The sequence below is a fragment of the Pagrus pagrus genome, assembly GCF_965226575.1.
Source record: "Pagrus pagrus genome assembly, chromosome: 6".
Lineage (NCBI taxonomy): Eukaryota > Metazoa > Chordata > Actinopteri > Spariformes > Sparidae > Pagrus > Pagrus pagrus.
In genome coordinates this window covers 23,045,726-23,062,094 of record NC_140190.1, presented here as the reverse complement: position 1 = coordinate 23,062,094, position 16,369 = coordinate 23,045,726, and the positions used below count along the sequence as shown (strand labels likewise).

The 16,369-nt window shown below is 38.5% G+C and overlaps 1 protein-coding gene and 1 long non-coding RNA gene across 2 annotated transcripts; one reads left to right on the top strand and one right to left on the bottom strand.

Moving 5' to 3' along the window:
* The first annotated feature begins 81 nt into the window (after positions 1-81).
* LOC311258934 lies at positions 82-9,763 on the top strand. The gene is made up of 3 exons (XR_014622799.1): positions 82-160; positions 7,303-7,431; positions 9,321-9,763. It is a non-coding gene; the product is annotated as an uncharacterized lncRNA (long non-coding RNA).
* Positions 9,764-9,896: 133 nt separating this feature from the next.
* Positions 9,897-15,993, bottom strand: mob3a (MOB kinase activator 3A). Its single transcript, XM_084355646.1, has 4 exons — positions 15,768-15,993; positions 13,813-14,383; positions 12,337-12,539; positions 9,897-10,305 (listed from the first exon to the last, which is right to left on the bottom strand). The coding sequence occupies exons 2-4, from the start codon at positions 14,228-14,230 to the stop codon at positions 10,276-10,278; spliced, it is 651 nt and encodes a 216-aa protein (XP_084211772.1). The 5' UTR covers positions 14,231-14,383; positions 15,768-15,993; the 3' UTR covers positions 9,897-10,275.
* Between the last annotated feature and the right edge of the window lie 376 nt (positions 15,994-16,369).

Genomic DNA, 16,369 nt, shown 5'->3' with positions numbered 1-16,369 from the left:
AACAGCGCACATGCTTTTATAATCTCCCCGCTGACTCCTCCTTGTCTCCTCCCTCCTCGGGACTGCATCAACACACTGGTTGGATCATGTGTTTTCTAGAAAAGGATATGGCGGCTAGGTCCCATTTCGTTTCACGACCACAACTTCACTACTTTTCAAGGTAAGAATTGTAAAACAGCTACCAAAAGTGGTGTAAGAGACCAAAAAAAGAAAGACATACGTTGACGAGGTTTGTCTTTTTATTAGTTTAATGTCGTCTGAGGTGAGATTCCGAACATATTTTAGGGAACAAAATTGATAAAACGCACGAAATGGTATGCGGCCGGTGCGCTCTGTTTTGATTCGGGGGCCACACGTTCATGAAGGAACGAAACGGCGAGTACGTGCGCATCGGCACAAAGAATACCTACGGCTGTTTTCATGACAGAGATGAGGGTCTCAATGGAGGTGGCGAGGAATGGGACCAGTACAACATGTACACAGTCCAGATCCACCAGTTGAATCCATGCCGTGCAGTAAAATTCACACAACTTTATTTTTAGTACAAGTTTCTCTTGTCTCAAACATGTCAGGCTAAAATGTATATGAAATCATGCACAAGACAACTGCAATATTTATGTTTGATGCAGCAGTGCAGCCACAGTGATATTTAGTCTTGGGTTTGAATTTCTCACTCAGTGTAAACATTATGTAGCTTTAATGTAGAGCTGCGACATACAGAATGAATACACGCAGTGTGCAAAGTACCCATAAGTCACACTTGAGTAAAAGTAAAGATATTGTGTTAAATTAATGTTTAAGGTGACCCATACTAATAGGACTTGAGATTACGTATCTGGTAATACATATACTTAAAGGGTCACGTTGTGGTTTTGGAGAAGTAATAATACAACTCAGAAATATTTATTTTTTCTGAACTGAATAAATAAGCTGTTCTCAGATGAAAATAAGGTCCCCAGAACACTGTTCGAAGCTAGAAACGTGGCAGGGTCCGCCACGTGTAAACAAAGTAAAACAGTATGAAATTGTGAGGTCGGTTTGTTTATTCAGTTTATTCAGTCATGAAAACAAAAGAGTTTGTTTATTAGTTTGTTTAGGCTTAAAAGCCAATGAAGATCTTTCTCTTCTAAATAAACAGCATTCCCCCGAATTACATAGTCCACCTTTAAGTATTACTAATTACTTGAGTATATACTCAAGTGTACCAAAGTAAATGTACTTTGTTATGTTCCCTCACTGGTGTGATACTGTCAGAAGGTCTGTAAGATGATTTTTCCAGCCTTAAAGCTACTTAAAAAACTTGTAAATGTAACCCCAATTAGCATCAGCATGACAATCAGCACCTTTGCCTGTTTTGATGACAGAGATGAGGATCTCAATGGAGGTGGAGAGGGATGGGACCAGTGCAACATGTAGACAGACCAGATCCACCAGTTTACACTGTGACAGAGGTGAAATCATGATAATAGGCTAACTGCCACTGCTGCTGTCACTAGACGTCAACGCCACATTATAGGGAGGAGATTGAACATTAAAGAGTAATTTGTCAGCTTTGTGCTATGTTGTACATAAACAATAAGTGCAAACGCACACGCACCACCCTTCTCCCTCTTTGTGTGGCTCAGAAATGGAAAAATTTGCATCTATAATGCCATAAACGTCAGAGTCACAACCAGTAATGAATGGCCATGGCCAGATGGGTGTTCAAAGAAATCCCCTGTCTGAGTCACTGCACGCAGTTAACTACTCATACTGGAGCAGTGACATGACCTCAGCTGTTATGGCATTTCAGTATCACAGTATCATAGGCCATACAAACACAGTGAAACACACATGCAATCTAGAGGAAAGTTTCAGATGTCGGCTCTTTTTACAAGTACAGTAAAAGTATCAAAGATGAAAAAGACTTAACTACAAGTAAAAGTCCTGCAATCAACATTTTACAAAAGTACGAGTTAAAAAGTATGCATCAAAAATTTTACTTCCAGTATCAAAAAGTAAAAGTACTCTTAAGTCAGTATTATTTTGTAATACTGGGATGTTTTGGGTGATTACTGTGATTACTTTTTTATATACTATTCGGTCATTAAATCTATATAAAAAAAAACAGTGAAAGAATGTAACTAAGTACATTAATATATAGGGACAAGTCTGAAACAACACTACATACCACAGAATCTGTTTTGTTAAAAGGACCCAAAAGCCATCCTTGAATGAAAGTAAAGACGTCGTGTTAAAATATTACTTTGGTGATATTAATACTACTTGAGTACAAGTCTTAAAGTATCTGATATAAAATGTACGCACATTGCATATATGTATTTACTCAGTATCAAAAGTATACTTGTATATGCTTGTGTGTATACACTGTACCAGTGATGAAATGTAACTAAGTACATTTGCTCAAGTGTAGTACTTAAGTACAACTTTTAGGTACTTGTTCTTTACTTTTTACTCACCAACTCCAAAGTTGTACTGATATTGATGTTTGGTGTCATTCCCTATAAATTTAAAATGATAAAAGTGTGGATTTGTTGTACACTGACTGAGATAAACAGTATAAAATGACAATTAAAGGCACATACTTTCATCCAATGACTTTTACCAGTTCACTTTTACCAAAGTATTATTTTAACACAATATCTTTACTTTTACTCAAGTATGACTTTTGGGTACAAAAGAAATCTGTTACTACAACTGTCAGATAAATGTAGTGGAGTAAAAAGTACAAAATTTCCTTCTGAAATGTTGTGAAATATAAAGTAGCATAAAATGGAAGTACCTCAGTATCTGAGTAAATGCACTTTGTTACCGTAACCACTGGATACAACTAGGAAATCATCTCCAATATTTAGATTTTTATTAGACTAACTGTGATAGACTTAAAGTATATTTGCTTTAGGAAAGTTTTCACTTTTGAAACCTTTAAAAATAAACTTATAAAGTAGCTACATAAATGGAAAATGCACTCAAAACACACAAAATTCTCCTCATAATGGACAGAAATCATTTGGATTTTAGGTGCGGTAACTGACAAGGCAGATGAGCACAATAGCTAGTTGCAGCCCCTCACCTTTTCTGACATGTGAGAAGGCGGACGCACGCGGCACGTTTTGGAGCCTGATGAGGAGGTGGTTGTCTCATGGTTGTGATAATGAAAGGAATCCAAGAACTCTGATGATGCAGAAACGTTTGCTGTCTCATCTGCTAATTGTGAGATGCCAAAGCAAAATTGACACAGACATGATGAATTCATACAGTATTTTAATAGATTAAAGGCAAGGGTATGTTGACAGAGCAACATCTCATATTAATATTTTTCTTTTACATGCATACACTTAATTAAGATACTAATAATAGAAATTGACAATGACTGGTAAGCATTTTACCACACGTTGCATTCAGTGCCAGGGAGTGTAAGTGCTTTATGTGTCATGTGTTTTGTTGTTAAACTGTATGTCTAAGTGAAATTTATTACTGTATATAATCCTTCGTCCACATACATGCTGTGTGTAGCATTCATTTGTTTATCAAGGGTGTTCCAGTTAAAACTGTGTACGGTTTGTTTTCAGGAGTCGAATGTCTTGTGACCGGAGGCTTTCCTGCCTCTCCTCCTCCTTTCACCTTCTGCCCCTCAAACATAAGCCCAGTGGTAGCAAACATTACGCAAGCCACTGGCTGCCGATCCCTTGCCAGGAGCACACGGTGTAGTTGAAGGTTTAGCAGGAAAACAAGATCACACGTCGTCGAAGCGCAGGGGGTGGGTCTGTGTCACTTCAGGTCAAAAAGAAGAGGGGTGGACCATCATTAGGTGGTAACATCCCCATCTCTGATGTGAATGGCTCTCATCGGGAGACACTCAGGAAAGGGGTCCTCTTTAAGGGCAGAGGTTACTCCAGTCTGAAATATCATATAACAGAGGTGTGTCTCTGTTGTTGTTCCTGACCGAACTGCAGTTCAAGGCTTGTCTTCTAAGATATCCTGCTGGTGTATGAAGATAAAACTGTAGATTATTGCTATCTTTCTCAAAGGATGTATGCATCTGCGTCACTTCCCTGTGTTTGATATAAGTTCTCATGAAGTTAATATATAACTTTCCATTACAGCTGCATGTTTCAGCAACTCACTAACCCAACAGTGGGCCAGTCAGCAGAAATGCATGCTGTGCAGTCAAACATTGTTCAAATTCATACAACCTATTCCCTGGTCTCACATTTTCCTGAAAACCCAGTCAGGCAGAATTTTGAGAAAATGTGTACAAACTAATGCACAAGACAACTGCAACATCTGTTTGATGCAACAGTGCAGCCATAAAAATATTTAGTCTTGGGTTTGAATTTGTCACTCAGTGAAAACATTATAAAGCTTTAACGTAGAACTGCGACAAGCCGATACAGCATGAATATGTCCCGTGTTGTAAAAGAAAAGAAGTCACACTTGGGTAAAAGTAAAGACAGGGTGTCAAAATATTACTTTGGTAAAATTGAAAGTCACCCATACAAATAAAAGCCACTGAAGTAGAAAAACTTTATGTTTCAAGTGTTCATGTAACCCCTTCTACACATACCAATACAATACCTGCATGTGTCTCCATATAACAATGCACAAACTTTGATTATGGTTATTAACCCCTGATCTCTCCCATTAACAGTGACACAGGAAAAGGTAAAACAGACATTATTGTAAAAAATCACGAGTTAGTGAAAAGTTCATCCCGTGTGTTAGTGATTTTTACATTAATTTACAAAGGCATTAAATGAGTTTTCAAATTTTTAATATTTTCTTGGGCTGGTAGATTTTGTCCACCCCTAATATTGACTCCATGGATCAGGCCTTATGTTGAAACAGCCGAACCAGCAGGATTTGTTTCAAAAACATTCCTGTACTATCTTTTACAAACAGTACGGTACTATAGGCTATATGCATCTGTGCACGTGAATAAGCATTCTTCTGTAAATGTATTCATGAAATGCACGTCTGGCATGTCTACATAAAACTGTCAAAGACCAAGATGATAAGTGTGTGAGAAGCAGCCTGCGCTTACACAGTTAGATTTAGTTGCATACTTTTCTCAAGTATGAAGGTCACAGTGCCCCCAGGCGCTTATTACACCTTTCCTAAGAAACCTTCCCAGTGTAAAGTTCCTAGAAGGAAGCAGCCTCCAGTTAGGAAGAGGCCACTGAAATCAATCCAATATTCAGTATAACTCCTTTAACACAGAAAGAGCTGCCAGGGATTTTGCAACAGCTTTTGTTTTGTTCCAACTTTGTTCCTGTTGTGCCCTTGAAAACCTTTTGCATGCTTTTTTTCTCTCACTTTGCTCTCATTGCATAACCACGTACAACAAGTATTCTGAAATAAATCATGTTTTTTAAATTTCTTTGAGTCCTTTCAGATTGGCTAATGTGCCAACTGCACTCTGTTATTAGTTACTCGCACACAGTTGAAATGTTGAGTCATTTCCATGAAGGCTGGGCTGTAGAGTTTGTGTCACGATTTAAATTCTAAGGAACACATAGGTAAGTGTTTACGTGCAATAAATCTTGCACTACTGTTTAGAAACTAGGAAGTGAGTAGGTTTAGGACATGTTGTAACAGCTACAACTTGTGTTTTTAGAGACTGTGGTAATCAGCCTTTGTTGTGACATTGTGCGAAAACCTCAAGGCAAAATGAAACAGTAGTGCACAGAGGGACACTTGCACGTTCACAACAGAAAGGGAAGTTGCTTTTTTCTGTGGATTGCAGTCATCCGGTTAACATGGAAATATTCTGTTGAGATTCAACGATAAATGACGTAAAAGTCATCACAATACAGATTGAGATAGCCTACATTGTGTTGTACTTTGATTTTATCATCCTATAGTGGAGCATTATGACAGTTACGGCTGCAGATAAAAATTGTTTTCATTGTCTATTAATCTGCTGATTCTTTTCTTAATAAATTGTTTGGCTTGAGTCCTTCAAATAGCTGTTATTTTTTTGTTTCCATGAATGATCCATAACCCACATATTTTCAATTTAGCAACACGCAAGACTGAGAAAGCAGAACGTTTTTAGAAAAAGCTGGCATAAGCAAATGAAATACCTCTCCTCTAGCCCCCCTTTAAATATCACTTGCACAATCTAATGTGTGTCTGACATCATTTTTGCAGGGGAAAAAAGTATAATCCTTAGAATAGCATCCATTATTCTTCTTTATTAAAAAGCGTCACACTTGTTGAATATAGAGAGTGGGAGGGATGACACAAGGTTCCCTCGACAAACAGCCGAGGGGCTCTGTGTAACTTCTGTGATGTGCTGGAAGCTGGTCATGTTAACGGACTCCATTTCTAAACTTATGTTAGCAACTGTTGCGCTCTGTCAGAGGTGCGGAAAGAAATCCGCAGTCCAGCAGCATTAAACAACTTCAGCAAGTCGTCCACAAGCTTGTATAGACATTTTTCACGTAATGTTAGAATCCGCTCACATATGGCCGATAAAAAAGTGATTAATACATTCAAACAGCTAAAAATGGTTTCATAGAGACCATTTAAGATTATTGCAGAAAATATGCGCTAAATTGATGATAGTTGTGTGTTGTTCGGCAAGATAATCTACACAAATCTAACCTAATCTTTTATGATTTTTAAGCATGAATGCAATTGGCAAAGAAATAAAAAGCTAACTTTAGGCTATAACGATTCCTAACTTATCTCCGAGTTTTAGGACTCATTGCTACACCACTCTATTGGACCAGGATTGTCTTCCAGAGTGATGTCACAAATCATGCTTGTAGTCCTGCCTCTTAAAATCAGATTTTCAATGAGAACAGAGAAAATTTACACTTTAAACAATATAGATGTGAAAACAGCCTTGTAGTATCTAACTGCACATGAACCATTGTGCACAGTGAAGCTCAAACATTCAAGCGCAGCAACAAGAAGAAAAACAACTTTTTAACCAGAGAGGGACTTTACAGCGGACATCCTCTTACTGGAACCTTTGCGGCTCCTCTTCCTAAAATCAAACTATACTTTACATCTCTGCCAGCTACGGCATTCGTGAGGCAAGTGAGTCACACAAACCCTCAAAACCGTTAAGGGTGTGTGCTCCTTCCAACATTTGCTGAGTCACATTATCTCCCAAACCCTTTTCTCTCTACTTGTAAATAATCACACTGTGCCATCAAAACAACAGGCAGACACTGCTGTGTAAACCCTGACTGAGCTGGACAAGCTTAAGTCTGATTGGACGCAGCCTGAAAACCTTCCCTTTGTTCTTGGACTGTTTCCAGTACTTTCTTTAATGTCTTGCAACTGCAGAGGCCTTCAGGGCTGCTCGGTACATTCCAGGAGAGAAAAACACAGCAGAGGGAGGAGAGAGCAAGAGGCGGACATGGCTCGTCTCACACGTAACAGACACAACGCCTGCTGCCAGTGTACAGTGCAGTGGTAAGAGGAAGTGACTCTGCTGGGAGGAGGTAAAGAGGAGGGACAATCCTGTAAGAGGATCAGGTTTCAGCAGGCAATGAGGTCATTTCAGTGGTTGATGTTATTGGGGCAGATAGTTACATCATGTTGGTTTGTTAAGATTTACATTCAAATGTCAAAATAGTATCTTTTTCTAGCTTGAAGGAAGGAGGGAAACTGACAACAATATATTTTAGACATTATATTAGAATAGTTTTATTTAACACAAGTACTCACACTTTGAGTATTTCAATTTTATGCTACTTTATACTCCTGCTATACTGTAACTCCACCACTACATTTATCTTACAGCTGCAGTTACTGGTTATGTTTGATAAAACCACACGGCAGTACAAAGAGTTGGCTTCAACTCAACCAGCATGTTTATGTGTCAGTTGAGCTGGGTGATATTAGGGCTGGGCAATATATGGTTATGGTGATATGAGACTACGTATCGTCTTAGATTTTTGATATTGTCATATCGCGATATGGCATAAATGTTGTCTTCCTGGTTTTAAAGGCTATTTAAGGCTCTTATACTTTACCCTTTAGTCAATATATCAGCATTACTGAGGGTTATTTATCAAAAATGTTATGGTCATCCCTAAAATTGTCACGATATCAGTATTGAGGTATTTGATTTTGTCCCAGCATCTGTGAAGGGATTTTGATGAGATGTCAAAATATTTTCCATTTTCTGCAACTTTATTCTTCTCCTCTGCTGCATTTTGGTGGCGAATAATGTACTTTTTGCTTCACTACATTTATTTAAGAACTTTAGTTACTAGTTACCTTTCATATGGCATGCTGCATCAGAGCCAAAGTAGCGCATTTTAAATTAATTTATTTTCATCTGCAATCAGATATAAAAAACAACAAAGTATTGCCAGATGACATCTTTACTTTCACAGGTATGACTTCTGGGTACGTACGTAATATTCAAGCATCAAACAAGATGTGTGAGTAGGATTTTCGGTTCATCACATTGAGTTTCTGATGTCAAATGTAAGTATCAAAAATACAAGTAAAAGTAAATTATACATATATTTACATGTTTGTACACTGTTAACACTGGTCCATCGATTATCTGCCTGGTTGATTTTCAGGTTCTATATTCAGCATTTTTCTGATTGTTGTGTTTTTTTTTAGTTGATTGCTGAAAAAACAATGATACAGCGTTCAATCTGCAAAGTAAAGTTATCAATAAATGTAGTTAATTGAAAAGTACAATATTTGCCTCCAAAGTGCAGTGAAGTAGGAGTAGAATGTGAAAATGGAAATACTCAAGTAAAGTAGAAGAACATCAAAATTGTACTTAGTTACGGTATTTGAGTAAATGTACTTTGTTACATTCCATCACTGACATTATATACAACTCTTAGTACATGTAATATGTTAACTTAGTTGCAATTACACTTCAGTTCTTTAACTTGAGTAAAATTGTGAATAATTATAACTAATATAAATCAATCCTGAATACATCTCACACCTCATACTTAATTGCCACAGGTTATCTTGTGTTTGCATAGGAGTGTTTCCTGTGTGCAAGATTGCTGCTCATTATTTACATAATCTGAACCAGTGTGACTGGTTAACTTCCTCTAAATCCGACCGACAATGTTGTTCTCAAGCCTATTCATGACTGCTGTTGACCCAATCAAGCAAAGCCGGGTTCATTCAAACAAAAACTCTGTTGTCATCACAGTACAGTCTGGCCTGTTTCTTATATAACCAGCTTACAGTCAAATCATTAACCTGAATCAAGTCTAGGAGGGCTCCACTTCCCCCCTCCATTGCTATAACTGGGACATTGGGCAGATTGCGTAAGTGATACAAAACATTTACTGTAACATTTCACTGTTTCACCTCAGACAGGTTTTGGTGTCTGCTGCCACCCGGTGGACAGTTTCACACTTGCTGTACTGAACATGTGCCACCACCCGAGTTTTGTCATGTGAGGTTTGAGTCTCGTGTGACCTTCAGCTGCCAAGAGTATCTGCAATGAACACCTGCGCGTTTGACATCTGAGAACCTGCCTTATGGCCAGAGGCCCAAAGTGTGCAGTGACACGGACTTGATAATGTGAGAGTCACCAGCAGGCAATTACTGTATTTAGTTCATTTCCAAATATGTATGTGACTTTTGAATGAACAGTACCAGGTCCCACATTTATTTAGACGTCTGAAATGGTCTTTAAAAATCAATAAAATCACCCCCAGAAACAAAAAAAAAAATGTATTTTTCTCATTGTTAATTTAACATTTGTCGTAATACTTTATCTGCCGGAAAAAAATACTACATTGACTGTTCAGTTGTGAGTGGGGAAACTGTCTGAACTGTTGACCATTTCTCAGAGAAACCTGGGGGGAAATTGAAAAATCATCAGATCAGGCTACACTGTCCAGTCAGTGCTGATTTAAATATTGATTACGAAATTCAACTTATAATAGAGTAGAGAATATTTTAATGTAACAACATAATGATTTTATAAATGTACAGTAAGAAATCGTACTAATTTTAGATCATTTTAGACAGAAAGACAGAAGCATCCTGGAATGATTGAGATTCAAATAAAATAGAAAAACATCAACACAAACATACACCTCTTAATACTGAGCTCTGATAAAATGTTTTAAAAGGAACAGGAACGCCTCATAAGACAAGGTTCTTGGTTAAAACCTACAATTTGTGGCTAAAATAGATTACAGTACTTAAATATAAAAATAGACTCTTTTCTGAATTTGTTTGTTCTTTAAGTTCTCCGCTGCAGTCTTCTACATGGACGGATGCGTTCGTCCGGCGTGTCGACAGGTCAGTTGTGCTTCCTCAGTGAAGCATCCGAGAGGTCATCTCCTTCTGCAGACACAAAGCACACATAACAGCGAGTTAGAGTAGCGAAGTACTCCTAAAATGCTACAACACTTTATGAAGGAGTAAGTAGCTTCAAACGGCCAATAAAAACGGGTCAAAATATCCACACATTTATCTCAATGGCAAACATCCAGTTTACTGTCTAAACCTTTGGTCACACAGGCCTTTGTTACAACATGAGGCAGAGAACTTACTGTATAATCTCTTACAAAAGGGTGGAGAGGTCATTAAAAATCAATTAATAATCAGCACGCAATCAATCACAGTATTACATCAGTTGAGGCTGTGCAGTAATTCAGCCCGACTGAGAATCTTCTCTAGTAAATTAATGATTTCTAGAGAGCCGAAATAAATTACATTATCTAAATTAATAAGAAAACAACATAAAAGTGTCTTTATAATGAATGACACTGTAATAATATATACACAACAAAAGGTCCCCAGTCAGGGTCCGGTTTCAAATGAATGATTTTTGCCAGGGCTGCTTACATGCAGATCGCATATGGTGGCAGCATCCTGTTTCACAAATGATGGCCACTCGCAAACTGTTAATAAATTTAACTCCTACTTTGATTATCTTAATTTAACATCTTAAAATGATTGCAAGAGGAGTTGATCTCGTGTAGCAAATCACTGTTTACATGTTGCAATTTCCGCTGCAATCACGGTCAGCATCTTAAATCCCCACAGCAGTCCTCTAGAGCAAGCCAGGACTTTTCACTAGCAATCACAAAACACTGGAGACGTGGCTTTTCCGACACACGTGCATGCTCATCTTGACTCTGCATATCAGCCCAGCGTAGCAGGGTTTGCATTTCCATAACGATAAGGCAATCAGCTTGAAGGTGTGTCTTAAAGTAATGATGTACTTGTCTTGAGTAGTGGTTAAATGAGCGGCTGTAAATACTCCCCATCACCGCATACTGTCAAAGAATAGCCGATAGAAAAGCTCTGCTAATTTGGCTAGAAACACTTTTCATTTCCCATTAGTTCTTCACAATAATAGTCCCCAGATAGCTTGTTATTTAAAAGATGTTTTTTGAGTGTCATTTTCAACTGGTCAAAAACTGACGCTTCGGGATTGTAAGACAGACTGGACAGGACTTTTTTGACGAGTTGGGAAACAGAGCATCAATATTTGTCGAGTTGGAAATGACAATCAAAAATCATCATTTCCTACAAATAGCACCTTTAAAAGCTTTTATTATGAGGCAGCAAACCAGGTAATGTGAGGTTTTTCACCAGCAGATGCTTAACACAACTCCTGTGTATAGCTGAAAGCGAGCACGATGAAACAGTAAAATAAAGCAGCTATCTGAAAGTACGAACAGAGACTACGGAGAAAAAGTACACTCCAAACCAGAGAGCTTCAGTTTAAAAGCAACCAAACTTTACCTTTTACTGACAAACTCCAAACACAGGACCGGTTGACCCAGTACTTTACTCTGTCCCATCCATTTAAGCTTATTGGGGATTCATCATCATTGTCTTATGTCAGAGCACATAAATAACAAGATATACCAAAGAGATACCCAAGATGTGTTTGAGGTCATTAAGAAACAGTGTTTCTATTTAAAAGTTTGTCCTCCAGAGGGTGCTGATGAGTTTATTTTACTTCTGTAAAATGTAGAGTTAATACATTATCTTGGTTGCAATTCTTTAAAAATGTAAGTGATTCTTATCAAAAGATTTTAGATTATTCGTCAAATAGCAACATCAGCCTTAAAGATCTAGAATCTGTGAGGCTCTACTTTTTTATTTTATTATGTACCTAACTGCAGTTTAGTAATTTCATGTGCATAAAATGGTATCTGTTTGAGTTATGCTCATCATATCATAACTTTGGTCATGAGTGACACTGCTAACTTCTTCAGAAAAAGCTGAAAACTCTACTTTAGAAGGTTCAGGATCGAGTGTTTGAAATCCCATTATTTCAAAGCACGTCAAAGCTTTTATTCACATATTTTAGACATAATCTCCAGCTCCGTCTTAGACCTCATCCCCTCTTTGACTCACCAGAGGCTCCAGCTCTTTCTGGTCCGTGAGGTTGAACTCAGTCACAAAGTAATAGAAATGCTTGTAGCAGGTGTTGACGTGAGCCTCGGCCCCCATCTGGCTCACGCGGTCAAAGTGGTGGATGTAGACGTGGACAAACACCCGGAACAGACGAGACAAAATCTTCTTAGCCACCTGCATGAAGGTCTTAGGGAAGGGAGTACCTGAGAGTCAGACAGATAGAGACAGGAAAACGCTACGGTCAATCCACGATGACCTTTGGCTACTTGCTTCACAGAAAGATACATCTTTGCAATATAGATATATTTAAAGCAGTTCTCACAAAAGACTTTAACAACATTTTCAATGTGTTTCTTGTCCTCTTTTGTCCCCTGGAGCCCCTCAGGTCAGATACCAGCATGCTTAAGAACCCAGCTCGTGTCACGTCATCCGTGAATGGAAACCAACATGACTTGGTCTGGGGGATAAGCCTCCACTCTAACCAAGTGATTAATTTAGTATGTCGTTTTGCTTTGACTAATTCAATAATATTTCAGGAATCTGTTCCAGAGGACAGACGCGTCAGAGGTCGTTTCTATTCATAGCCGCCTGTACATTGTGTGACCCATTTTTAAATCCACTGCCTTGATGTTTCTGTAGTTAGTCAGATGCCAAGCACAGGGCATGCACACAACCACTGAGCTGCAGACTGAGATAATAGAAAACCCTGAATGCTACAGGAGATTAACTGATAGTGTTTGCTATGTGCACACTGAAGGTAATCTGACAAATGTGGCCTTGCAGACCGAATTTAAAACATCTTTTGGTTATCTCTTTTTGAAATACAGTGGATTCAGATGTTAAATGCTTCATCTCATTTTTTAATTTTTACATGCTAATCATTAAAGTGGCATGTTTTTGGTCTTTCGTGTGACTAGTGCTAAAATTAATGAGTCTATTGAAAGAAAGATTAATCATTAAAAAGTCATTTAATGAGTAAAAATACCACATACCACAATACCCACACATACCACAATACCCAAAATCAAAATTACTCAGCAGAGAAATCAGAGAAATCTGATTAAATAAGCATAACTTTCTGTAGAATAAATATGTTGTTTTCAGCTTTTCTCTCCTCTAGGTGGTTTACACATTACAGATTCTCAACTGTGAGAGTTTACTGCTTCTGTCCGTTTTATATCATTACTTATTTATATACCACTGGGGCTTTTAGTAGCAGCTTTTTGTGCAGACACAATTATATGAACCCACTTTGAGCTCTTGTGATTTGGGATGAGCACTGATCATTATTATCTGAGCCGACAATAATTTGTGAGGTCAGCGGTCTGTGCTCATTGTCTATGAATGGGTGAAGGCTTGGTGTGCTCACAAGCAGAGTTCACTATCTGAGGACACAAAACCAAAAAGTCTGTGACCTAGTTCTGGATAAAGAGCCAAAGTCTTAACATGCCATCTGTAGCCACTCTCAACACTTACCGACGTTGGTGGGGAAGATGTTCTCATTGTTGATTTGTACCTCGATCCAGTCCATGAGCAGGCTCATGTATTTGGGGGCTGACAGCGCCGTCGGCCTCTTGTATTTGTGCTCGTCCTGCCAGCGGTATTCGTACTTGGGCCCACCGGACATAACGGGGCAGGTTTGATCGGTGCAGGAGTCGCTGATGGTGCCATAGATGAGGTTGATGCGGTTGAAGAAGTCGACCACGTGGACGGCCACCCAGTCATTGAGGTCCTCGCCGTGGGGCAGCTGCACGGCCTGCTTCAGGTCCAGCCCTGCGTTCAGAGATGCCTGGGCCTTCTTGTGCAGCTCGAAGCGCTGCGTCCCGGGCTCAAACTTGCGCTTGGGCCGGAATGTCCTGTCTTTGTTGAAGACTTGTTTCAGGGCCATGGACATGGTTGCATGTGTCGGCGGCGGGCGACTTGTTTGAATGCTTCTGGTGAATTATTTACTATTGAAATGGAAGCGGTCAAGAATTGTGTCAACAACCAGCGCAGAGTTGTTGTTATGGATTGTCTTCTGGTATTTGTGGCGACTCAGTCTGTAATCCTGCAGAGGAAGAAAGGGACAGAGTTTGATTAACAGATGTACATTTTCACTGACATGCATAACTTATGTCAAGCCTGATTTTTATGCATTACATTTGACAAAATATTACAGTCTTCACAATTAATTATTCTTCAGTTGTTTTTTTTTTTTAATTGATTAAAAAAGGTCCCATTTGTGAGAAAAGTTGATTTTTGAGTCTCATCTCCAACTCATCAAAGACTGACACTTTGGGATGGCGGGTGACCCAACCTACAACCCCAATGCGTCAGTAGTTGACAAAATGGGAATGAGACTCAAAAATCAACTTTTTTTACAAATAGGACCTTTGATCATCTTTTGTCTATCAGATGCCCACAAATAAAGAACTCATGTCCATCACAATACCCTAATCAGATTCAGTTTACTATCACAAAAAGGCTGCAAACCCTAACAGTTAAGAAGCCTGAACTAGGTAATATCTTCTTTAAACTGTCATCTATTGATAAATTAATCAGTGAGCAAGTGAGCTTTTCAGCTCTTTTACAAACTCCCACGCCTTTTAAACATAACACATGACAGTTGATTACACAATAAGAGCATCTGTGTCCCAGTTTTTTGCATTGTCTTGGGCCTGAAGTTGCATTATGTAGTAAAATATGAGCCGCTTGCCCATGTTCTGAGGCAAATATAAAAACTTCATAGTGTTAATGTTGCCATTAAAAAAAAGACCTGTAAAGATGAAGCCATAAATGTCTGGTAGAAGAACATAAATACTATAATAATACTGATTCTCACCAGATACAACCATTTTAGTTTATTATTTACTTGACGTGTTTCATCCAGCACTAACTGGTGAGAAAAGTGAGCATGCCTGAGATCACTGTAATCCTCTACATCTCTGTGAAACGACAAGTCTGAACAGTGACAGCAGGAAGGCTTTAAATATGAAACATCGTGTTGAAGTGAACATGAGTCATTTCCTCTTTCAGACACTAATTCCGCCGTGAAACCAAGAATCTGCGGAATGACAATAAAACCAACTCAAACCGTCTGTTACTAATATAACAGGGCCCTGCTGGGTTTCTTTAGACATTATGAATACGATAATGCGCAGTCCGTGTCGTTTTCAGTACACTTTAGAGGATGAAAGCCAGAGATTAAACAGCAGGGCACATGACGACTGGACCAAGTTTATTCGTGACGTGACTGTCGTTAGCTAACTCGGTCCGACTTGTTGCTTCCAGCTAAAAAAAAAAAACAGCAAATAACACACGACAAACACGCGTTTTAACACTTAGTCCACATTACGTCTTCCACATTAACCGTGTTAAAACATCCATTATGTCGGACGGTGGATCAAACGGTGACGAAATGGCTCAGTTGAAAGCCACTTTCCCCAACTTACTTGTTCCGCCTTCCTGTTCCGTCAGTTTCCTTCGATCTTTTATCGAAATGTGTCTGGTTCCCGATCGATAGCTTCACGTCAGCAGCATGCACAGACTACATTATGGATACACTGAGCGATACATGTTGAATAATTACTGTTAATTCAATAAACATGTCACTTTAATACAGAAACTAACGCCTGACTCCTCCCTACGAAACGAAAAGTACACCAGCGTCAGGCTGGAGACACTAGCAACGACTTCCGGCCAGAACCCTTCAAAATAATATGCCTCTGCCTTCATATTGCAACCAAACCGAAAATAAGAAATGATCAAGCACATGTATTAAGTATTTATTGATACCCATTTATTATAATAACATATTGTTATTTAAATTGTTTTATTGTTAATAAGCCAGTTATGGCAATTAATTGATTAAAATATTGGCAATTCATTCATTTTTACTTATAGCCTATTTTCAGATTGGCTATTTTCTCGGCTGCTTTCTGGCTGTATGTGAAACATTAACACTTGAAAATGTTACTAAACAATAGCAATATTGTATGAAATCCTGGTCTATGTAGATGATAATAACTACGGCCATCAGAAAATTGTTGTGTAG